This window comes from Chrysemys picta, chromosome 3, assembly GCF_011386835.1.
Source record: "Chrysemys picta bellii isolate R12L10 chromosome 3, ASM1138683v2, whole genome shotgun sequence".
Taxonomy (NCBI): Eukaryota; Metazoa; Chordata; order Testudines; family Emydidae; genus Chrysemys; species Chrysemys picta.
In genome coordinates this window covers 131,963,529-131,989,351 of record NC_088793.1, presented here as the reverse complement: position 1 = coordinate 131,989,351, position 25,823 = coordinate 131,963,529, and the positions used below count along the sequence as shown (strand labels likewise).

Genomic DNA, 25,823 nt, shown 5'->3' with positions numbered 1-25,823 from the left:
ACAGATATTGTCACTACATTATGTGTGTAGTGTACAGTACCTAGCACTAAGTGACTCTGATCTCTGATTGCAAACTGTACATACTAACAAAATACAAATAATAATGTTTCATCTGAACAAATGGAGTACGTTTTGACTTTTATCTGATTTAAAGCTAAAGACTTTTCACTCTTACCCAGTAGAATAGAAGTCAACCATTATTGTCTTTTTAATACATGGCCATTTTGGAATGGATTGATTGGTCAAAGCTTATTTTGTCCACTACAGCTGTTGTCTATTCTAAGCATCTTTAATGAGATCAGAGTTCAGGAGGCAAGGGAGACAGAAGGGAAACAAGAAGGGAATGGGAAGCCAAGTCATGAGTTTAGGAAGGGAAAGATGTGGCAAGTGGGAGCAAAAATCAATGGAAGAGCCAAGATTTAGGTTCAGGTTTTGGTACAATCTAATCCAGTGAAGATTGTGAGTAGTTGGTTGCCTATTTTTTAAATGAGGAAGACGACACAAATCTGTCCACCTTACTTGCATAGTCTACATACAGAAATACAGACAGCAATATTCTTGGGGGCAGGGCGGTTTTCACTGTGTTCAAATGATTTTAAATAAATTGATGGTATTTATGCCAAACTACCATTACTTGCAATCCTCTTGGGAAACTTACCAGGTCTGTAAATTTTATAACTGATGTTGCTGATCTATTCTACTCTCTCAATTTTAAAGAGGTTCATTTTTTTTTATTGTTGATGATGAATGTAGTGCTTGCGCTTGGCAGTCCAGGATATTGAAATCCTTCACTTAATCACAGAATAGGCATGGCCCAAGCAACAGTACTGCAAACTTTCATGACGTGTCCTACCAAGTGTCAATTCTTCTGGTGACCACCTTAGGGCATGAGAATAGTTCATTCTCCATGTCTGTTCAATCATTGGCCTGTCGTTTGAGACTGCCAACTAACACCAGTTGTGGTGGTAGCTTTTGCACTTTTGCATTGTGAACACTTATCCACTAGGTATTGGGCTGAGACTATCAGTTCATTTCTTGCAGAGCTCTGGTGGTAAAAGGTTTAATCAGTACTGTGATGCTTTGGGGGTTCACCCACACCAATAAGGTGTTCTGTCACCACCTGCCATGTAACCCTGGGTACTTCTGTGTTGTGCAGCTTTGGCTCAGAGCCCTGAAACCAGCAGCCTGCTCACAGCACAATGACCTCACCCTGGCTTCCACCTACAGGGTGCCACCAACAGCTCTTCCAGCCCCATTTCCCCAATACAGTCTCCCCTGCAGTGTCCAGTCCCTCTCACTGGATGCTCACAGAAGTTAAGTTTCCTGCTTTCAAAGAGACAGAACATACATCAGCTTGTTAGTTTAATGGATGACCTCACCCTTCAGTTTAATACACAGCACTGAAATGGTTTTGTAATAAAACAAGAATAATTTTATTAACAAAGGACAGATTTAAGTGATAAAAGTGAGAATAGAAAACAAAGCTATGGTTACAAGTAAAACATGACCACACACACTTTCTAGTGACTAAAACTTAACTTCAGCAAGTTATAATTTTTTTCTAAGCAGGTATCTCACCTGTAGTCAGTTCCAGATACTCTTGGTTTTCAGGCCAAGAGGATTCCCTTTTCATGAGCTCAAAGGGCACTGCTCCTTCTTTGTCCCCTAGATGATGGATGCCAAAATGGCTTTCTGCCTTTGCTTATATTTCCCAAAGTCTATTGTCTCTGTTTCAAGAGCAAGGAAGGCTTCCTGGAGGTGCAGGCTCCATCCCTGTCCTGTTCATTAAGCGGTCTTTAACCCTGCTCCTTTAGCTTGATGGCTTTGTTTACTGTATATGTAGATGTACTTTTCATTGTCCTCTAAGGTAATAATACCTAACTCAATTTACATTGGAGACAAGGAAAAACAGGCAAAACAACATTCCTTTGTCTAGGACAGGCTGGGCTTATCTATTACTTGCAAATCACCTTTTAAGAATATATTTCCATCACACATCTATAATTCTTTATACATTGCCTATACAAATATCACACAATAATATTAATGACCAGCACGTTACCAGTTGGTATATGATACTTCACATGACACCTTTTAGATACAGCATATGACAACAATGTGCTGGGGCAATGAATGTGTCAAGACTGATGAGAATTATGGTATGGTGTGCTCTTTGTAAGTTGGCATTGAGGTACTCTGTGGGTCACAACTATCTCTACTGATTTGAATCTAGAGGTGAAAGGATTATTAGCCCATTAATAATTCACTGAGCCATCCACTCCTTCTGTATTTTCTCTGACAGATATCGTTCAGCATCTGACTGGCTGAATGGTGTCTAATTTGTTGCCCCCATTGTTTATCACAACTCTTGTGGTTAAGACTCTAGCCTGGGATTCAAGAGTTAATTTTTGGCTCTGCCACAAACTTCCCACCTGACCTTGGACAAGTCATTTAGTTTCTCTGTGCGTCAGTTCCCCTCCTGTAATATTTCCCTAGTTTAGTGAGGTTTTGTAAGAATAATTTCATGAACGCTTGTGAGGCACTCAGATACAAGGCCTGGTCTACACTATAAGGGGGGAATCGATCTAAGTTATGCAACTTCAGCTACGTGAATAACTGTTGAATCTGGAGCTGGTAGAAAAATGTTCTGCTAAGGGTAGTTTTAACTAAATTTGTTTTGTTGAAGCTGAAATGTTTCAAAAGTTGACAAACTTTTCAAAGGGAAAAATTCTGAAATCTAGGGCTCTCTGATCTCTAGCAAGATGCATGGAACTTGGAGGGAGGAGCACAGGTTGCAGGAGGAAAAAGTTTGGAGGAGGCACCAGGAAGTCAGTCTGTTTGCCCATGCAATGTTATGCAAATATTAGCTGCAATTGCAGCATCTGTATAAACAGTTCTCTTACTAAAGAGACAGCTTAGTTTTAGAAACATGGGGTCCTTTCATATCCCCCAATATGTGGTATATGAAACATAGTAGCCAATAACTCTCAGTAAGGAAGAGAGTATAAGTACAGGAAAACAAAACACTACCACCAATAAACAAAGCAAACAGACTGACTTATTGGTGTATCCTCCCAACTCTTCCCTCTTACAACCTGTGCTCCTCTCATCAAGTTCTATGCAAGTTGCTACAGTCACTACTGATTGAGACAGAGAGAGACCAGAGTTGAAAAGCTGACCTTTTTGTTCCAAAAATGGACATTTAAACAATATTCAATTTTGCAAAAACTTTTGAAAGGTTTGGTTTGCATCCTACATCGGAACAAAAACAAAGTCTTCATGAAATGGAATTGCTGGTCTCTGGCCAGCTCTAGTGGAAACACCTGCCACATGCATTAGATGTGGCATTCTCTTGTACACCTATGTGCAAAGAACTTTGCTTCAATGGGAACAGATCGTCTTTAGAATATCATGCTTGATATTCCCTATAATTGAATCCTGGTTAGTATTGAAATGACTTTCCCATGCATAGATTTTTTTTTTTTTTCAAAAAAAAGTGTCATCTGAAATGTATTTGCAAATTTCAAATGATCTTCTGACTATCTGAACAAATCTGTTTTCTCAAGAGAAGTGAATTGCAAAGTCTTGGATTTCACAGTTGTGATGCTTATCTTAATGGAAGAGTCAGAATCTGACTGGTAACACAATGATTATGATGACATTGACACTTCTATATTGGTGCTGTTAACACTTCCTTTTCATGTCCTCCAGGGTAACAGCTGGCTCTTGGAAGTCCTTTTGTTGGGTGTTTGCCTCAGGATGTGCCTACAATGCAAAAAATAAAGAATGCATGGGATTTTCCAGCCTCTTACATTTGAAAAGAAAATCCTGGCTATCTGTAGCAGACACATTCAATGTGTGCTGGTTTGTGTTAAAAGCTGCGTTACGTATAGGTGTTATTTAATGTGGAAGTGTGGGAAGGGAGACAGAGGGCTAAGGCAGCTCATATGATATTCCTTGAGGAAATTACATTTTAAAATATTAAACTGGTTTAGATTGGCCCACTAGGTTTGAAACTAGGCAACAGCACTTTTGGTCTACTGGCTCTTTGAACTAATGGTCCATCAACTGAAACCAACAGAGACAAGTTTAAAGATTCTAATGGAGTTCACTGGGATTTCAGCTCAGGATTCTATTCTATTCTACACAGGTTTTTATACCACCTCATCACTGTAGCATCTCAGCATCTTCCAGTAGTGCATTAAGCAACATGACAACACATCTGTTATGGGTTGTTTGTTTTTTCAGCCTCTCCCCAGAGGGTGAAGCATGTGCAGTGGAATGTCTTGTTTTGGTAGGGTTTGTTATTTTATGTTAATATAAATATTCCTGTTGCTGTGTGTTTGTTAGAGATGGCATGGTTAAAGAAATGCACCTGGCATTTCTAGGAGAAACTGGTAAGGATTGTGAATGGCCCTTAGCTCTTAGGGGAGTTCATTCCACAGTTCTGAACCACCCCAGAGAAAGTTCTGTCTCCCGCACAAACAAGCTTTACTCTTATTGTTGAGAGTTCCATTGGGCCAGAGAAGCATAGTTGTCAATCACGGTCTTCATCCCAGAGTATTAGATGATCTTTTAGATACCCTGGGCACAGGTCATGGAGAGTAGAGGACAAGCGTGACATGTCCGTGGTAACCCTGTGTTGCTGTAGCAATCATAACTAGCTGGAGCTTCCTAAGTGCCAAAGACTTCATGCCCAGGTATATTGCATTTGGTGTAATCATAGATTCATAGATTTCAAGGTCAGAAGGGAACATCACAATCATCTAGTCTGACCCCAGGCATAGCACAGGCCACAGGACTTCCCCCAAATAATTCCTAGACCATGTCTTTTAGAAAAACACCCAGTCTTGATTTTAAAATAGTCAGTGATGGAGACTCACTACAACCCTTGATAAATTGTTCCAATGGTTAATTACTCTCACCATGAAAAACTGATGCCTTATTTCCAGCGAAGAGGAGATGAAGGCATAAGTAACTGATGGCAGGTCTTTGTCCATGAGGATGGGATGGCGTTTCCTAGCCAGGCAGAGATGGTAGAAAGTGTTACTCATGGGATATGGAATGAATATTCCTAGCAAGTACTATGAAAGAAGGGGCTGTCCCAACATTGCCCAGCCAAAGGCTTCATTGGTAAGCTGCCAGGAATACCTAAGTTATCTAACATGGAGCGGCAGGCATTTTTAATATGGAGATGTGACCCAAGGAGACTATAGATCCAAGCATGCAATTATCAAACCTTGGCTGAGCAAAGCATTGCCTCTTCTCTCTCCCCTCCCATATTTTCCCTATTGACTCTTCTACCTCACGTGGCACTGTCTCTTCTTCCCAGACTTGCTGCAGTCTGCTGTGCCATATGCACAACGGAGGTCAAAATGAAACATGTTGAATGTTAGTACGTTTCATTTTGCAGTAGAGTCAAAGCACAATGGCACAGGGAAACTGCCCTGTACTGTTCCCCTGTATTGTGAATCCCCAGGGATTCCATTGCAAAGACAGAAGAATATGATGTGGGTGGGTGGGGGAGAGGAGACTGAGCTGTGGAAGATAACAAGACACATATTGGGAAGCAGAAGAAATCTCCTTACTGATGGGCATCGGAGGTGGCGAATATATGGAGGAAAATCATTTGTTAATAGATATAGGGCACTAATTAACACACAGTTGGTTTAACACCATCAAGAAGCTGATCAATACGAATCAACAATCTCAGTAGTTCTGAGCTCTATAAATGGACTCCCCATCATAAAAATAATGTGTGTTATTCAGTCCTCTTGTGAAGTTGCCTGCATTTTGCAGAATAAAGAATGCACACTTCAGCCTAAATACTTTTCAACAGGAGACAAAACCAATCTCCTTCTATAATGATGAGTTGATTCTGTGCAGTGTTGGGTGTAAAAAAGGAATAGATCCTCAGTCACTGGAATGAATCCTCTGCCTGGCTTTTTTCCTCCCAACTTTGTCCATCAGCTTCTTCCCAGGGGTGCCTGTCCCATCATTCAAGGATTTTCAACATGCAAAAGAACCCCAGCATACTACTAGAGACAGGTATGCCCTTTGCAGTTACTAACTGGTACCACAGGTAACTTTTCTTGATTCATTAATGAACTTTATATACTACTACCTGATTATTAGGAATGTGGCCTACTTTTTAAATTTGTCACAAGGAAGGCCTGACCCTCATTTGCGTTTTATACCACTCTGACAGCCACATGAGAATGCTCCCTGAGCTAGGGTTGCCAACCCTCCAGGATTGGCCTGGAGTCTCCCGGAATTGGCTTTGATCCCCCAGTGACTATTGAAAGCAATCCAGGAAATTTAATAGGATATTTTAAGAAAATGACATCACATCATGTTGTAAAAAAAAAAAAAATCTCCCGGAATAGCTTCAGTCAGAATTGGCAACCCTATCCTGAGCAAGGAGTCTTCCCAGTTGGTACATGGGCTCTGTACCTGCCCTGCTGCTAGCCCCTGGAGTCGGGTTTGTGCCAGGATGCTGCGGGGGTGTAACAGGAATGCACTGCGCTACAGCTATTCTGTGCAAGACCCAGAAGGGGGCTTGGAAGCAAAGTGTAAGTGAGAACAGACCTAAGGCTGCTCTAACTTATACCAGAGGTCAGGCGGGCCCTTGAGTGAGCCCAGCATAGAGGGATCGCAAAGGTGGCTTAAAGCCACCTTTGCCCACCCCTCTCATTCCTGCCCCAAATTCAGGACCTGAGTAACTGAGAATTGGGTCCAGTTAGTCATCAAAGCAGGCGATGGAGAATCAAGACTCCTGGGGCCTCTGATTCTGATCCCAGTACACATACATAAATGAGGAGCTACACCAAATCCAAACTCAGACCTTCGGGGCCTGATCGTTCTCTTACATTGGTGTGAATCAGAAGCATATCCATTGCATTCAACAGAGCTACACTGGTGCATAATAAGCATGATAGGAGAGTCAGGGCAGGCCTCTGTCAATAATTTTCCCGTGTCCTCTCTCAAGGTATTCCCCTCAGTCTCAGTCAGCATTCCCAGCTATTTTAGCAATACTTGCTGCATTTTCCACTGGCTTTGTAAATCTAGCTGGTATCCTGAGGTGGTTTGGTTCTTCCCGTGCCCACAAAAGTTCTCAACATCTTTTCTGTGGCATCAGTTGAGCAGCCTTCTGGGCCTTTCAATGCTGCCAGCGGCATTACTGACCCCACTCCCCGTGCACTGAGGGAGAATAGACTGTCAAATGATGGTTCCTCCTGCATATGAACACTGGACAAAGAAGATCTTTGCATCCACTCCCCCAATCTAAAGCACAGTGAAGCAAAGTACCCTCATTCAAGCAGTCCTTTTGAACCTCAGTCCACAGGTTTGAGGCTTGTCTTTGTAATATGTTAATTGGGTGGTCTCTCCTACTGGAATTTTCAAGACAAACAAGAAACAGTCATGAATATATACACATACACACCTATCCACTCACAACCAGCCATACATGTAATCAGAAAAAAGATAGAGTAGAAATTAGTTTGCTAAACTATACCAAGTACCATAAAAACTGGACAAAATAGAATTGCTTGTGAGTGTGCTACTGAAGAAAACATATTCCTTAATGAAAGCTGCTGAAATGACAATGTTTTCATAGTGTTCAATCCTTGATGCCTTATGAGTCTCTCTCTCTCTCTCTCTCTCTCCCCCCCCCCCCCCCCCCCCCCCCCCCCCGCCCAAATGTCCTCTATACTTTGTTTTAGTGCATACTCCTTCTCTAGCCTTTGCAACCTTGGGGCAAAAGAATCACTGTTCAATCAAAATTCAAAAGCACGTGATAGAGTTGCTAAAGGGCTTGATTCAACTTTTGAGAATTCATTGAACAGAGATTGTTTAAACCAGAAGAACTGTGAGACACAAGGTACCAGATGTCCAGACATCTGTGTCATCCCATCCTTTGCTTCAGAAGGTTTTCAGGCTGAAGACTGTCCCCAGTTGTTTTCTCAACCTTTTCTTTCTTCTGTCCAGCACTTGAACTGCATGTGTGGGAGTACAGTAAGTTAAACCTGGGCTTACTATCATTGGGGGGCATGGGTGTGCCATTTTGAGGGCATGGGTAACACACAATCTCTTTTCTTTCCCAATTCAAGCATTGCTTCTGAGGCATATTTGTTAACTGCTCGGATATTCATCACTGAAAATTACCAGCAAATTCCCAAAGTATCACCCACCTTACATATAACTAAGTAGAGTGATCCATCGCCCCATCCTAAGAGAGCTTTATTGATTCATTCATTTCAGTGGCCACCTCCAGAAATTGCCTTTCTCGCTTTTAAAACTCTGGGGGCCAGAGTCTGGTATTCTTACTCAGACTTAGTAGTAACTTACTCCACATGGTGCAAAGTACTATTCAGCATGAATCAGGTCATCACAACTGGGCCCTATATAAACGTGTTCCAGGCTAACTCTTGTACCTTTTTTTATTCTCTCCCCTCCCTGGTACTTCCATTCATCTAGCACTCCTTTTGGACTCTTCCTATAACCTTGAAATTTTTGGAAAGAGAGCCTTCTCCACAGCAGCCCCACCATTCCGGTGTAGATGTACCCAGTGTGTCCCTGAATATCGGCCGATATTTTCTACATTTCTCCCACTAAAAGCCACTAGGAAATAGTGCACTGAAGCATGCTTTTTGTTATGTTAGGATTCATCTTTTCCAGCCGCTTAGAGACTATGCTGTGTAATTAGTAGCACCTGTCCATTCACTCTTCCTATATTACACTGGACTTTGAGAAGAGGAAATAGACTGGCATGGGACAGGAAACCTGGGTTCAATTCTTGGCCCAGCCACAGACTTCCTGGGTGACTAGGCAAGTCACTTAATTGCCTTGGCCTCAGTCCTCCATCTGTAAATCAGAGATCATGTAATCCTCCCCGCCCCCACCTCCCAGGGAGATTGTAAGAACACATCTATCACTCAGATATTAGGTGCTTAGGGCCATAGAAACAACGAGCTGAATATTTATATTCATAATCAATAATACAGCTTCTTAGGTACTTTTTAAAGTTCCTGTCTCCAGAGAGTGTCTCCTATTTTGGGTCTTTATACTTTTTTTAAATTTTTTTCCCTGATTTCAAAGCTAAGGAACTGAGAAATATCCTTACATAGGCAGGTTTCCTCCACTGCAAGCTCATTTTAACCTAACTACAGTGTCTGGACAGCTCATGTGTAAAGTCTGTTGGTCACAATATCTCTTGGGGTTTGACTTAAGGCAAAATGTGCATGCAGCCTTTTAAGAGGAGACTGTGCTGTTTAAATTAAAAGTGGCATTTTGGTGTCATTTGAGATTTTAAAAAGTTATCCCTATTCTGGGCTTGATCCTGCTCCCATAAATTGCTGGGAGCTTTGCTATTGTTTTCATCGGAAGCAGGGTTGGGCCAAATAAGCCTACAAGCTCAATTCAAAAGCAGCAATGCCAGATATGAAATTGCTGTTATATTGCAAGGGGTGGGAAGGAGGAGTGTATTTTGTAGCTCTCTGTTTGAATAGAGTAGAATCTCAATAATCCACATATCCAGGGTCAGATTGTGACAATTAAGTACTATTCTGCATTAGGGGTTCATTAAAGCCCCACTTCCCCAGCGGGAGCACCAGAAAGAAGAATGCCTCCAAGAGCTCCCCAGCACATAGAAGAAAGAGCTCACTGTATCACCCCTTAAAAGGGTGTAATGTGCTATCTCCACTTTCTCTCCATCTCTACTGGTCAATGTAGGGTGAGATGGAGCCACGTCACCAGAGGTGAAAGTAAGCCGGTCCAGTCTGGTGTACTGGCAAGAGCCAGTACGCCGTGCCGGACTGGACCGGCTTCCGCGGCGGTGATTTAAAGGGCCCAGGGCTCCAGTCGCTGCAGGGAGCCTCAGGCCCTTTAAAGCAGTGGTCTCCAAGGTGGGGTGTGCAAGAGGATCTTTGGGGGTGCGTGGCAGGAGGAGCGCTTTTTTTTTTTTTGCTTCGGCGCAGCAGGGGGTGCGTGCTCAAAAATTTTTTACTTATGGGGTGCTTGGTCAAAAAAGTTTGGAGACCACTGCTTTAAAGCGCCGCTGGAGCTCTGGCAGCTGGGCTCAGGCGGGGATTTAAAGGGCCTGGTGCTTCTGCCGCTGCGGGGAGCCCCGGGCCCTTTAAATCCCTGCCGGAGCTCCGGCAGCCGGGCTCCTGTGGTGATTTAAAGGGCCCAGAGCGCCGCGGCAGCCGGAGCCCCGGGCCCTTTAATTCGTCCCTGAGCCCTGGGGCTCCCAGCCGCCTCTGCAGCTGGTCGTTCTGGGGTGATTTAAAGGCCCCGCCTCTTCCGGTTGAGACCACGCCTCTTCTGGTGAGGCCACACCCCCGCTCAGGACTCAGGTGTACCGGTAAGTCCTTTAACTTACTTTTACCCCTGTACATCACCACCACCATACTGTCCCTTTTGGAATGGCTTTTGCCCTCGAGAGCACTAGCAGGGACTGCAAGGGTGTCTGGTTCCTGCATGGGTTGTCCAAGTAGGAAAAGCTCCTTGTAACTTTGCCTCCTTGTGCACCTAGGACTTGATTCTGCAAAGTGCTGAGCACTTGGCTTTGATCTCGCAAAGCATTTAGGCACATGAATGGTCACATTGACTTCAATAAGACTAATCGTGTGCTTGCTCTTAAGCAGGTATTTGGGTGTGTTATAACTATAAAGGGAAGAGTAACAGCCCTCCTGTGTACAATACTATAAAATCCCTCCTGGCCAGAGACACCAAAATTATTTTACCTGTAAAGGGTTAAGAAGCTCGGGTAACCTGTCTGACACCTGGCCCAAAGGACAATAAGGGGACAAGATACTTTCAAATCTTGGTGAGGGGAAGGCTTTTGTTTGTGCTCTTTGTTTTGAGGGTTGTTCGCTCTTGGGACTAAGAGGTACATTTCATGCTCTCCAAATCTTTCTGAACAAGTCTCTCATGTTTCAAACTTGTAAGTAACAGCCAGGCAAGGCGTGTTAGTTTTGTCTTTGTTTTCTCAACTTGTAAATGTTCCTTTTGCTAGAGGGTTTACCTCTGTTTGCTGTAACTTTGAACGTAAGGCTAGAGGGGGTTCCTCTGGGCTCTTTGAATCTGATTACCCTGTAAAGTTATTTTCCATCCTAATTTTACAGAGATGATTTTTACCTTTCTTTCTTTAATTAAAAGCCTTCTTTTTAAGAACCTGATTGATTTTTCCTTGTGTTAAGATCCAAGGGGATTGGATCTGGACTCACCAGGAATTGGTGGGGGAAAGGAAGGGGGATGGTTAAATTCTCCTTGTGTTAAGATCCAAGGGTTTGGATTGGTGTTCACCAGGAAATTGGTGAAGAAGTCTCTCAAGGCTACCCAGGGAAGGGAGTTAGTACTTGGGAGTGGTGGCAGCAAAACCAGATCTAAGCTGGTAGTTAAGCTTGGAGGTTCTCATGCAGGTCCCCACATCTTTACCCTAAAGTTCAGAGTGGGAAAGGAACCTTGACAGGGTGCTTTGCTGGATCAGGGCTGGAGTGCTCAGCACCTTGCAGGATTGAGCCCCCATTGTATAATCTGCACAAAGAAGGTGAACTTTCTTTACCACTCAGCACTGATTTAATAGCAGTCTAGTCTCATGTTACTAGGTCTTCCTATGCTACAGTACTTTATGAAGTATTAGAAATAATTAAAATGAACCTGCAGCAGTCAACATAAATACCTACAGAAGATGCATTTTACTCTTCTTTTTTTTTAAATTGCCTTTATTCCTTTGCCAATTAGCATAATTCACTCATTCACAATTGGTCTCCCAGTTGTCATATTTCAAGTGTAACTCAAAACACGTAGAGCTTGATAATTTGGACAGTGGGAGGCTAGGCCTGGGTCAATTCACAACCAGGGCTGTGTGCAAAAAGGGAGCGGGAGTTCATGTGTGGAGAAAAGGTGAAAGGCCCTGTGCAGAAACAACAGCTAATTTATAGTTTTACAACACACATGGCCGTGTGACATTGTTTTGACAGGTAAGAGACGGAATATTGCACTGTACTGAGGTAGAAATGTTTGAGTAGCCAGAATCTTATTTTAACATTTGTGTTGGAAATAATGTAAGCCAGAAAAAGAGATTTTTTTTTTTCCCCAGCACTATCATTCTGGTTCAAAAAATTTGTGACGTGAGGTCTATGGAAATATTAACCTCTCAAAAGGAACAGAAATTAAGAGACTAATCTGAAGTTGACCAACCTATTTACTGAATTTGTGGAAAACTCTCTGGCAGTCAGTCCCACACAACTCTGTACTTTGTTGGCCTATAAATCAAAGGATGACTTCTTTATTTTCAGCCACTCAACAATATGGATAAAAGCTATCATGAACATTCTTGTCTGTTGGCTTGTTTAATGGATGCATTTCTCATTTTCTTTTCTTCTGCATATGAGGTGTAAAGCATGGAAAAGAAAGGAAAATGTACACACACAAATTAGAAAGAAAGAGTTGAGAAGAATATTGGTTTAAATACAGTAAAAAGAAAAAAGAATCAAATTAATGTTCTGTTGTTTTTGAAAGATTCTGGAAGCTGTTTCCCTTAGCTTCCTCTCCCTTTCTGGGTAATGGATTTCTGCTGTAAGGGTCTGATCCAGAGCCCATTGAAGTCAATGGAAATATTCCCATTGTCTTCAGTGACCTTTGGACCAGGCCATAGTGTGAGTTTATGGGGCAGTGCCAGATCTTCTGTTAACACTTTAGGTGGTTTTTTTTTTCAATTACAGGTAAATAACGTTTAAAAAATGAAATGGAATGAGAATATAAAAAGAGAGACAGAGCAAAGAAGAGGAGCAAAGGAAACTGAAGATCTGATGGTTGAAGATTTCCAGCAACACAAAAGGTTAAATAAATAAATACAGTGATTGTTTGTTTTCTTTTCTATAGGTTTAAAAAGAATCCCCGGCTACAACCATAACTGAAATTAGTGGGCCCAGTTCAACCCCTTAGTGCCAGTGGAACTCAGGCTGTGCCCCCAACCTATGGTGACCATATGCCCCTGAAAACCAGAAATGTCCATTTTCGGGGCCCATCACTGTGAGTTTTCCACAAAACAGCATTTTCTTTCAGTTATCCCATTGCTTTGCAGACTCTGGCCACCTGAAGGAGCTACTAGCAGGGCCAATCAGAAGGGGAGCCAGGAGGGCCATTTGGCCTGGGCCTCAAGTTCAAAGGGGGCTTCAAATTTAGACACTTGTTAATTTTTTGGCATTTGATAGTTTTGAAACTTGTTTTTATGCGCATCCCTATCGGACCAGAAAAGCAGTTGTTAAATAAAAATATTCAAATTATGTCTCACTCTGTTTTTAGTGCCTTCTTTTGATTTCAGGTGTTGTCATTTTTTATTTTTATTATGGGTAGGGACCTCAAAAACTGGAAGTGGCCTGGGCCTCTCTGGACTTCTGAGAGGGCCTGACTACTAGTCAGCTGAGCTTTGAAACTGACACCAGCTGGCTAATCACATAAAACCACCTTCTGAAATATAACCTTCTATGGCTACTGCCTTGATTTTTAATTCATTGAAAATCTGATCATCCCACTGGCAGCAGAAAGCCTATATGGAGTGGGGATGCAGCAGTGCAAAGGGTTCATAACTCTTACTCTGCTGAGGGCATAGTCAACAGTGTGTAGCTGGGGGGAATGATAATTTGGTGTATCTCCCAAACAGCCTCTGTCAGCTGAGTTCCTAAATTTCTAACTTTCTCCATAAGGCCTTAAAGCTGCTCTCCCCTTCTAGGGTGGGTGTGCGCCAGTGAGAGAGCATTCTCCATCACCCATGAGGTGAATCAAGCCCAATATCTATCTCCAGTGTACATTTTTGAATATTCACTTATACTAACCTCTTTCCCATGCTCATTTGCATCTTGTCTTAAACTAAAATTGTAAAAACGTTGGGGGCAAGGCCAGTCTTTTACTATAAAAAGTAACAGAGTCCTGTGGCACCTTTAAGACTAACAGAGGTATTGGAGCATAAGCTTTCGTAGGTGAATCGTGGGTGCGTCTGACGAAGTGGGTATTCACCCTGCTCTGGAGAGTTGACAATCTTATGTCAAGACACAACAGAGGGACGAGACAAACAGAAGTGGTGGGAAGGAGCAGATGATGAGGTAACAGTGAAACTTATTAATGATGCAATGACCCTGAGGTCTTTACTCAAGTTTTACTCTAGCAAAACTCCCATTGCAGTCAAGGTGTCTGAGTCTTTTTTACAAATAACATTGTAAAGAGCCTTAGTATAAGAAAGACTAATGTCCAAGGACTTCAGAGTTTGGTGCAAATCATTTACATCTAACGGTTAAAAAAGCCTAGAGTTTCTGGAATGATATTTATGATCTGGTAATTTCTGAAACACTGAACAAATTCATTGATTTTTATTGGTGGGTCAAAAGTTAGGTAAAGGTAGTGTTGTAATACTAGTCAGGGCACTGGGTGAACAGTCTCAGCAGAAAAATAAAACCCATTAAACTGTTAAATGTCTCAGGTGATGGATGAGTCAGAAACCCTTTGTTTCCAGCAACAGTCATATCACTTTAGCATGAAAAGGGAAAACAGGGTCGTGGATTAGACAACTAGATAGAAGAGATAACTTGCTGTGAAATGATATTCACAACTGGCAGCCAAGATGCAGCAATTATAAAGTACCAGGAGACATAACACATTGATAAAAGGTGTGTCTAGCCCTTGAAAACATTTAAGAATTCAACTTCCGGGTTACCCTCCTCTCTAATGATTTTCAGCACACAGAAGCAGGTGCCTCCTCACTAGAGTTTCAGTGGATACATCAGAGTACATGTTGTCTCTGGCATCACTATGAAAGATAAATATTTGGGCTTTAGTATTCCTATGTTGTGTGAAGTCCAGAGGGAACAAATGTTTTCTGATTGTAAAGCTCAGAAGCCAATGCTGCAGAGAGGCAGATACGTATAGAAAACAGACGGAAATGGGTTTGAGTTAGGATGACATCTCAGACAATTAGAGAAGAAGTACACAGATTGGGTTGAGGCACAGATTCAAGATCACTCAACAAAGTTACATTTAAATCTGCCAAATTGAACCCTAACAGAATGAAATTCATTCCTTGTGTAGATGATCCATATGAGGCCTTGTGCCCCACTTAATCCCAACTATAAGGATTGTAGAGGGGCTTAATTGGTGCATTGAGCCTTGTATGGACCACCTACACAGGGGTGAATTTCAACCACAACAGATTTGTTTCAGCAGATATAGGCTGAATATGAGAGAGTGACCTGTATGAGATTTTTGAACATCCACTGGTGGATTAACAGATTAACTCCAAATGCAAGTCACTTGGGGAAATGTATAGCATATCGGTTATTATCCCCTTTAATTCTGTTGTTCGAAGTTGAAAAGTTCTTAACAAATGTGTCTTTAACTACGGTATCCTTAACAATGATCTATTTCAGGATTTTCTATAGTTCCCCTCACTGTACTATCTAAATTCTTCCCCGGGGTAAATTGGATTGGCATAGCAAGGGCTCTAGTGGATTTCATGCAGTCTTCTGCTCTTCATGCTTCTCTAGTTGTAGGAGCATCTACTTGATTTGAATATATATAAACATTTAAAAAAAATATTTCAAAATGTATTCACCCAGTTATGTCTCCTGAAAATGCTTTAAAAATACATTAAAAAGTTCTAATGTACATGTGTGAAATTGCCAACTTTGAACTTTCATATCTTTAAAATTTCTGAACAATTTTCTTCCAACTAGGTTTGATTTTTTTTCAAGAGATAATGAGGTCTACAAAATAAATAAGTTTTAAGTTTTTAATTTCAGCCATTTTTTTTTGAGATAGCTAAGTGCAAATGTTGCGATTGGAACATAAGGCAAAAGTATTTTTTCACACTTGAATAATTCAGTTTATCTTGCTACATCTTTCAAACGCCCAAAAATGATTTTAGGCTAAGACTAAATCTGGACAATGTCAGTTCAAAAAGAATTTGTGAAAATTATTAGCAACTGAAAAAATAAAGAGGAGGGATTAGGTTGGAAGTTGGAACTCTAGTATAATGATGATGACAGGAACTAACTACATTACACACTTCGCATAACATCTCTAAGATGCAGCCTTTCCTATCCATCTACACAGCTAAACTCTCATCCAGGCTTTCATCTTCTCATGTCTTGATTACTGCAACATCCTTCTCTCTGGCCTTGATAAATGCCCGACTCATGTCGATTAATATTGCTGCTGCAAAGATCATTTTCTTAGTCAATCACTTTGGCCGTGTCACCTCCTCTCTTTGCATCCTTTCACTGCCTTCCCTTTCTCTATCGGATCAAATGCAAGCTATCTGTTTTTACCTTCAAAGCCCTTCACAACCTTGAAGGCCCTACCAATCATCTCTCATTCACTTATAAATTTGTTAGTCTCTAAGGTGCCACAAGTACTCCTGTTCTTTTTACTAAAGTGTTGACTCCCACCTCTGATCAGCCCATGTCAGCCTCCATCGCTCACTTGTTAAATTTTCAAACATGCCCCTTCATGCTTTCTCCCATGCTGCCCCACATGCTTGGGAGGAGTTCCCTGTAAACATTATCCTCCCTCCAATGCCTCCTTAAAATTCTCATTTGCTATGATGCCTACAAAAAACTTGAGAATGGTTAGGCTGCTGATGTGCTGAAACACTACCTGTCATGTGACCATTATTGCTTCATTGTTCCCTTGTGCTTCCCTGTCTGTCTGTATCCACCTGTTGTCTCTTGCCATATACTTAGATTATAAACTCTTTGGGGGCAGAGAACATCTTTTTGTTCTTTGTGCAGTGCCTAGCACAGGGGGGTTCTGGTCCTTTACTGGAGTGCCTATGGGCTATGGTAATAGTAATAATAATAACTACACATTTGACTCTTCTATAGCATCTTTCAATCTACAATTTCAAAGCATTAAAAAAACACTGGGCTCGATTCACTCCACAGATTCATTGGAGTACCACTTGCACTCCCCTCCTTACATGGGTACAACTGCACCCAAAAGGGATTCCCCCAAAGGAAGGGGATAGGATAGTACAACTGCAGCTGCCTCATGGAATTCTATGCTAGGAGAGGTGGGGATTGGGGTGGAAGCAACTGTATGTTCTGTCTGGAATTCAGTAAGAGCCCTGCCAGCAGCGATTGTCAGGGAGATGTGCTGAGTCAGTCCATCTCCTGGATGCCCTGGGCTTATCCTCTCCATGGCTGACCTCATCCATTTTCTGGACAATGCCAGCTCCCTCCAGGTCCCCCAACAGACCAGGGTGTTGTAGTTGGTGCAGCACTTGCACTGCTATGATTCCCTCACAAGCAGAAATGTCTGCCACAGCCCATAGCCAAGTTTTGCCAGCCTAACTCATGCAAAGAATTGGGCCTGTCAATTAAGCCTCTCTCTCTCTCTCTCTCTCTCTCTCTCTCTCTCTGTGTGAGGTAGGTAAGGGATTAGAGGTATCATTTCAATAACTATTGAAATGCAGCCACAGTGTTGCACACTAATACTGCACAATGGATCATAGTAGGTACAGCAGAAGAACTTGAATCCAGTTGATGCAATTGAGGATTTTGGGCAAGTTTGGTTGTAATTTTCCTGTGTTCGAATTTGGCCAGGATATGAACATCTACACCCCTATTCACATGAAAAATGACATGTCATCTAACATGACTGTAAATTTTAAATACATGAGGGCCTGATTCTCCATGGACTTGAACCTTGTATAGTCATCCAGAGTGGTGCAAAGTGAATGCAAAATGGGTTTTCAACACTAGCAGCAGAGTTAAATGTGTGGAGAATTCTGATTTGGTGGCACTGTATATCCATGTTACAGTTAGATCAGCTGTGCTCTTCAGGCATTCACCCTGGTGAGAACAGAAAGTGTTTCGTGCTGCTTCTGCTGCCTCCTTTAAGATTTATGCCAGGAGAAGATAGCTTTAGTGTGCAGTGGGGGCCCCATAGGAAACCTGCTGGTATAGGCTGCAGTGGAGAAGTGCTGAATCACGGCATATCCCTGCTGATCCAGTCACATCCCCTTCCTTGCCATCACAGCCCATGTTTCATGCTCTGCTGGCAGCCACAGGTCCCTCAAGCAGAGGGGAGGTTGCAGCTGCCTTGCAGGTCCATAATTTCTCCCCCGAAGATCTTTCCACTGCCAGGAGCTCTGGGCCCTGGTTTTGATCAGCATAAACTGGGGTGAATACAACCTATTGTCTGAATTGCTCATCAGTGAAGAAACCCAATTTTTATTGTGTTGCCCTTTGTCACAAGGAACATAACTGGTGGTTGGGTGTGGAATTAAACAAGATTGCTTTCTTCCCCACATGAATTGAAGCTGGAACAGCTGTGATTCTCATTTCAGAGTTTCACAGAACGACTGGAGAATGTCAGCTTGGTTAGAGTAAAGATGATAATTGTATGTTGTCTAGTCTTATCTGGATATGTCCCCTCTAGTGGTTTCCTGCTGGTAAACCACAGAAAAGGGAGGCAATAGTAAGTAAACTAGGGGAAATGAGATGAAACATTGTATGTCCCTTCAGTTAATATGAGGTTAATTTGAAGGATATCACTAATGAAAACAAATACTGTTTTCCTACAGCTGGGCTTTCCAAGTTCGTTTCAGGCGATGTAGAGCAAAGTTTGTTACACTTAGTAAGTTGTGGTTTAGGAAAGCCACTGGGATGTAATATTAGCATTGTGGTAAACTGTTTTTGTATTTTAATAGCAATGTGTAAAATAGACATTTTATGGATTATGGGAAATTGGTTTCCCCCACATGGCTCAAATAAAAGGTCTTCATATTGTTGAAATGCATGGGGTTTGAGTGAGTAAAATCCACTCCTCAGTCCCAATGTGAGGTAAGTTACCACTCTGAAGGGCTGGAATAGTGGATGCAAACTGTTTTGTGGGATCTTAGGGTCACTGGTTCTATAGAATAATGGATTCTTTGGCTCCTTTTCCTGATCTACCCTCATGTTGACTTTGCATCATGCTATGGTGGAGCCCTATGGTGCAAAGGAGGTGTGGAAGCCATTTTGCAAACTCACTTTGCCCACAGCTTTCCGCTACACAACCCCTTGGAAGGGTCTAGGCCAGGGGTGTCAAACTCAATTGCACAGGGGGCCAAAACTCAAAACTCGCGGGCCGAACAGTATAACCATTTATTTAACAGACTAAATATTTATGTTTTTTAACCATTAATATGAACCAAAATACAGGATATCATTCCAAAATAAATACATTTCAACTTAAAATATTTTGCTCTTCATAAAAAAATATCCTGTCAATACAATACATTCAAAATCTGTACATGCTGGAATATTAAAAAATCTGAAAATATAAATAAAAAATTGAATTTAAAGCAAAAGTATAATCATAACAAATCATAACATTCCATTTTCTTGTCCTATTTAGTCAGAGCCTGATACTTGGAGTCTTTTCTTTGCAACAAGTTCGTTTATGTTTGGGGTTAGGTTCTGTGTTGTGAAGATTCTCAGGATCGATTGCAGGTGTTCATCAGTGAGGCGACTCCTGTGTGACGTTTTGTTAATTTTCATCACAGAGAACAGCTGCTCGCACAGATATGTGCTGCCAAACATGGACAGGATTCGAGCCGCATGTTGGCGGAGCTGCAGCATCGCTTCAGGAATGAAGCGAGTGAACTGTGCTGGCCCGGCAGTGTCGTACTTTGCCTTCAGTGTCCCGTTACATTGCAGTTCTATCAGCTCCATCTGCATTTCTACAGGTGCGGTTTCCACATCGACTGCAAATGGGTTGCGAAGCAGCTCGAAGTTACTTTTCTGTGCCTCAAAGTCACTGAAGCGCCGTGCGAACTCAGTGCGCAGCGCGCTGAGTTTTTCAGCAAAGGTGGCATTTGGGAAAACTGTGGCACTTTCTTGGTTCCGTATTACTTGGCAACAGGGAAAGTGAGACAAGTTGCATTGGTGCATTTGTGTCTCCCATAAGCGCAGCTTCACTTGAAATGCCTTCACTGCATCATGCATATCGGTTATTATGTGCTCCCGTCCCTGGAGTTGAAGGTTTAAAGCGCTAAGATGCGACGTTATGTCAGCCAGGAACGCCAACTCACATTTCCACTTTTCATCCCGCAGAACTGTGCAGTCTTTCCCCTTACTGTCCATGAACTGGCAGATTTCCTCTCGCAGCTCAAAGTGTCTTTTGAGAACTTTTCCCCGACTTAGCCACCGGACCTCCGTATGATATGGCATATCGCCAAACTCGCTATCTATTTCCCGCAGAAAAGACTGGAATTGGCGGTGATTTAAACCGTGGGCTCTGATAAAGTTGACGGTTTGTGTTACAGTGTTCATCACATGATCCATTTTTAGGACTTTAGCACTCAGCGATTCCTGGTGTATGATGCATTGATACACTGTCAACTCACCGGCACAGTTCTCCTCCCACATCTTTGAGCGCATCCTTCCCACCAGTCCATTTTTTTCACCACACATAGCAGGTGCGCCATCTGTTGTAAGTCCAACGAGTTTTTCCCACGGCAGTTTCATGTCGGTTACACTTTGAAATACATTTCCAAAGATGTCTTCTCCTTTCGTTGTCCCGTGCATCGATTTAATGTCCAGTATTTCCTCTGTTACGCACAAATTGGAATCCACACCACGGATAAATATCGCCAGCTGTGCAGTGTCAGTCGCGTCAGTAGTTTCATCCACGGCAAGGGAGTATGCAACAAAATCTTTTGCTCTTTCAATCAACTGTGTTTTCAAATCAGTCGCCATCTCACAAACCCGATTAGCAACAGTGTTTCTGCTGAGGCTTACATTTGCAAACGCTCGCGTTTTATTTGGACAAAGGACGTCGCACACTTTCATCATACAATTCTTTACGAATTCCCCCTCGGTAAACGGCCGTCCTGATTTGGCGATCTCTTCGGCCACAATGAAACTTGCTTTCACAGCAGCTTCACTTTGTGATTTTGCTTTGGTGAAAAACGTCTGCTGGGATGTCAAATTCTTCTTCAACTCCTCTACCTTTTGTAGCTTCTGTCCTGCGCTCAGGTTTTTGAATTTGTTCTCATGTTTCGTCTCGTAGTGCCGTCTTAGGTTATACTCCTTCATTACAGCGATATTACTCCCGCAAAGGAGACACACTGGTTTACCTGCAATTTCAGTAAACATATACTCATTCTCCCACCGGCTTTGAAAGCCTCGGTTTTCAGAATCAATTTTTCTCTTGGCCATTGTTGGGGTCTAGCTTTGATTTGATATTAGCGTTGTATACATCAACAGACCGCGAACTTGAACCGCGGCTTGCCGTTGGCGGCAATTGCACTGCATCATGGGATTTGTAGTGTGTGTTATTGGGGCATCATATCACAGGGCCATTAAAAACAGATATATAAAACGATTTCGCGGGCCGGATATAATTGTATGGCGGGCCGGATGTGGCCCGCGGGCCTTGAGTTTGACACATGTGGTCTAGGCCTTGTGTGAGACCTCTGCACCTGTGTGAATTTCATCCTGGGTGAGTATTTAAGAAAATACTGAACAATATAAGAGAAAATATTTGCGAATGATATGACTCCCTGTATAAACTGTCTGATCTTGCAGTCAGTACTTATTTACTTACCCCTGCTTCACCTGGATTCTAGGGAGGATCCCAGGATCAAGGAAACAAACAAATCCTTTCTTCATTTGCCCTGTTCACACACTCACGTCAGCCAAACATGCCTCACTGCACGGCCTTCAGCCACTCCTCCTTTTGCCTGACATACCAACAGATCTGTTTCTAGATACATGAACTGAGAAGTCCATTTACCAAGTAAGTCAATGGAAACAACCAACCTGTATGAGATTTTTGAACAGCTACCTATGTGTTAGCAGTTTCTGAACTCCTGCTCCAAATGTGGGTAGTTTGGGTTAGACAGCATTGCAACTGATTTGAATTTAAATAAGGAATGGAGATTTGAAGAAAAGATACAGTGGCGATAAAGTTGATTTGCTGTAGGTTTTAAATGTCAAATATATAGTAGAAGGGGTGTCCTCCACCAGAAAATTCTAGAAAAATTGATACAATCTGGAGGTATTTGAATGCCAAAGGAAATTCAACATTCTCCCATCTTTCCATCCCTTTTTCATTACATTTTCAATTTCTGTTTTAGTTTTGCTAGGACAAGGGATTCATCCCCTTCCTATTCTTCCTGCATTCCAGATACCTGAACCAACCTTGCTTAATGCAAAAGCTCCTGTTTACCTCTCTGTACCTGTATTCCATCTCCTTTTCTTTGTTTCTCTCCTGTCATGTCCCTGAGAGTGCACAGATGGTAGTCTTGTAAGCAAATGGAGTGACACTGGAAGAGAATTACACTGCCTAAAAATAAATAAATAATGATCAGAGCATGACTTCAGACTGTTCTGGCATCACACTTGTCTGTATGACAACAGCAGCTTATTGGGTCTTGTCAAGTTATAGGTAATATATAATTTTAGGAATTCAGTTTAAGCATATTGTGTGTTGTATGCCTGTTAATGTAGCACACTCACTTCATTAACTCAAATGACAAATATCTTTTTAACCACATGCGTTACGTTATCAGGGCTGTTCGTTAAAGGTGAAATTCACCCCAGTGCGGAGCACCAACACGAGGTCTATGTACCTCACAAGTCCAATTTAAGCCTTATTAAGTAAGTGTTAAGTGGTGTATGGGCCTTGCACTGGCTCTCTGCAGAGGGGTGAATTTCACCCTAAGTGCAGGAAGGAGTTAATGGGATCGCTGTAGAGCATAAAGAATATCCTTACAGGGATTTATTAGCATGTCTGTGGATGATACAAAGGTGCCCCGAAATGTACAGTACATCTAGACCTTTCAGTCAGTTTTCCTTGGCATTTTTTTCCTTTGTCAAGGTAGGTGAAAGAGTACATATGGTGGAGAAACTCGATCTGCATCAAGAGCACTTTATTATATAAATCTTAAACAATCAACAAGCAGATGCCAAGTGTTTTCAGCGTGCAAGATGCAATAGTGCTATTTGTTACGCTATGTCAGTGTATCAATATATCAGATGAAAAATATTTCACATGTAAAGTCAAGTTTGTAAAAGAACAGTTTAGCTATATTGAGATGTGATAGGCAGCAGAAATGCGACAATAGTAACTTGTTACTCATTTAACTGAATGCAAGTAAGACTGAATTAGAGATATCTTAGTCCTGTAGAGAGCCTGCTAGAAGTTAGTATTGTGTCTTTTGAGGCCGCAGCTGTGTAACTGTGTAAATGATAGAGGACACCTAGTGGTGATTAGTAGTAAAAGCACATTCCTGAATAAGGCGTATAATTGTTAGATACACAAGACTTTTACTCTCTCGTTCCCAGACTGGTAATTCTTGGTCAAATTCTGCTGTCAGTTACAGGGTTGCCTGGATGTAACTGAGAATAGAATTTGACCAAGATTTTTTGCATCACTTAATACGAACATACACTTGTCAACTCAGGGACAATCATGTAGAGAGAAGCTTTCAACCCTCAGCCAGCAGGACCAACAGACAAAACCTGGGATTTTGGGGGTGGGGAGGGGAAGAAGAGAAAAGAGAAAAAGGGGAGGAATGATTAAGAAGAGCATTGGGGGTCTGCTTATTGAAGGATTCTAGGAAGGACTGGGGAGTGGGGAGCAACCCTTTTGGTGAGATAACTTCTCATCAGATGCAGAGAAGTAGAGAGACAGCAAAAGTCAGAATGTGAAAAAACTGAATAGCTATAGCAAGAAGCTTGAACTCTAAGAGGAGAGGCACCTGGTTTCCTGAGAAAGATTTAGAGGAACAAGCAGCGAGAGCACTACAATAAAGAGATCGGGCAATAAGAAGAAATAATAAGAATAAAAAATAATAGCAAAAGCCAGGCGTTATAATATATGCTTTATCGTACACTTAAACCTAACTGTATTCTCTGGGTTAAGACTCTTTCTCTTGAGGTAAGTTTTCCTGAACTAGCCCGGGTTTGAGAGGAATTAACTTTCCACCAAGAATATTTATCAAATGCTCATTATGGAGAAATACCTTGTTTTACTGGCTGTATTTCTCTCTGAAGTTTCATGGCACCAAAACGGTGCCTGTCCCCTTGCCTTAATGCACAAATCAGCTATCGTCTAAGAGTCATTTTGGTTAAAAATAACATTTAAAATTAATCCAAATATTAAATAATAGATATGTTTATCTGCACCTTGGAGTAAATCATGATATATAATGGTTTCTTCTGTAGGTAAATATGGAGTCTCTGAATTCTATAGAGGGTAGTGTATGTTTCTGATTTAAAATGTATATAAAAGGAACAGTTAAAAATTTGATCTAGCATTTGATCTAGCATGTGTGTTTGGGATCCTGGGCATCCATATGGCATTTCCTCTCCACTGTGTCTTTCTGCTCTGTTTCTATAGAAAGAATAGGCAGTAAAGTGAAATTTACAAGACAGCACAATTCTTGTAAATGTCAATATGCTGCCTATTCACAAGAGCTGAGCAAACTGGTACAACCAGAAAGTTACATAACAATAGGAAAAAAGCAGTACCATAGGTTTATTTCTATAGGCTTACATAGGAGTGGGCTTTCATTTTACAGTATGTTGCAGTCCTCTTCATAATTTGGAGTAGTGGACAAGGAAACACTATTTCAACTGTCAGGATGAGGGCATGAAAATTAACATTTATTCTGCAACCTCGCCTTGGTGAGGTGGGCCCCTATCAGAACTGGCCTTAATACAAATGGAGGCAGACTGATGACTTTTTCAAAGCCAAAACCAGATGTTGTTTGCATCACTTATTACAACACCCTGAAGTTTGTGGAGGCAGGGGAAATTTGGATAAATAGTTGTGGCTTATTTGTTAAGTAAAGACAATATGTTCATTGCTGTCATAGACAGGATGAAGACATTCTCTGCCCCAGTTTACTATTTAAAAGAGTGGCACACAGAAGGCACAATATAGAGGGTAATTCAGAAGAAATAATGTAGTGTGTATTTATTTATTATAAGTATATTTACTGATTTCAAAACAATCCTATCAAACTATATATAAGAATAACAGTAACTGTGGAAAAATAACAAAGCTGGACAATGCAAAAAGAGAGCCTTGAAGTGCTACACCATCCTAGCTCAGTGGGATCTCGTGTACTTCTCACTTGCATGTGTGTTATGAATGTTTATTAATAATGATTGTATACTTTAAAATGGCTACTAATTCAGTTCCTGTGGGGCTCCAAGAAGAAAAGAGATTTTAGGGAGGATTTGAACGAGGGGCGGGTGGGGGTCTAGCGCAGAGTTTGGAAGGTTGCGCTGTGCTTACGGCACAGAAATAGGAGTGGGAGGACATGGAGTGGGCACTGAGGCGAAACGGACAAAACCCAGCAATGAATGAGATCAGAGATGTGTGGGTCTGGGCGGAGTTGTCCAGGGTCTTGAAAACGAAGACAATGATTACTGACTGTTGACATGAATGTGTACAGCCTTGCTACAAAAGGCGCAGCCTGGCTTCTAGCTTAGTTAGTGCGAGAGCAGGGCCCGATCCCTCATTGTCTGATGCGGATAAGGAGTTTTCCGAAGTTTTCTTTGGGAGCAGGAGGTGCAGCCCGCGCCCATCACACAGCGGTCCGGGCCCTATGCATCCCCCCTCCCCCCGCGGTGCAGCACCACCTGCTCTTGCAGCCGCTGCTCCCCGCGCAGCGCGAGTCCCACACGTTCCCCCCAGGACGTTCCAGAACGCGGAGCCCAGGCGGCGGAGGGTAAACAGCAAACTATCACCCACCCATCCGCAGGGAGCGGGGCCTCCAGACGGCGTGGGCGTGGCGTTGCTCCTTGAGAGACAGGGCTAGCCCC

General features: G+C 42.2%; 1 protein-coding gene and 1 long non-coding RNA gene across 2 annotated transcripts; both read right to left on the bottom strand.

The window, feature by feature from the left end:
* Positions 1-1,451: 1,451 nt before the first annotated feature.
* On the bottom strand, positions 1,452-25,814 carry LOC135982415 (uncharacterized). Its single transcript, XR_010599761.1, has 3 exons — positions 25,753-25,814; positions 22,216-22,332; positions 1,452-3,765 (listed from the first exon to the last, which is right to left on the bottom strand). It is a non-coding gene; the product is annotated as an uncharacterized LOC135982415 (long non-coding RNA).
* On the bottom strand, positions 19,132-21,440 carry LOC135982414 (general transcription factor II-I repeat domain-containing protein 2A-like). Its single transcript, XM_065588995.1, has one exon. It carries the CDS (start codon positions 21,201-21,203, stop codon positions 19,395-19,397), a length of 1,809 nt encoding a protein of 602 aa, XP_065445067.1. The 5' UTR covers positions 21,204-21,440; the 3' UTR covers positions 19,132-19,394.
* Positions 25,815-25,823: the final 9 nt, after the last annotated feature.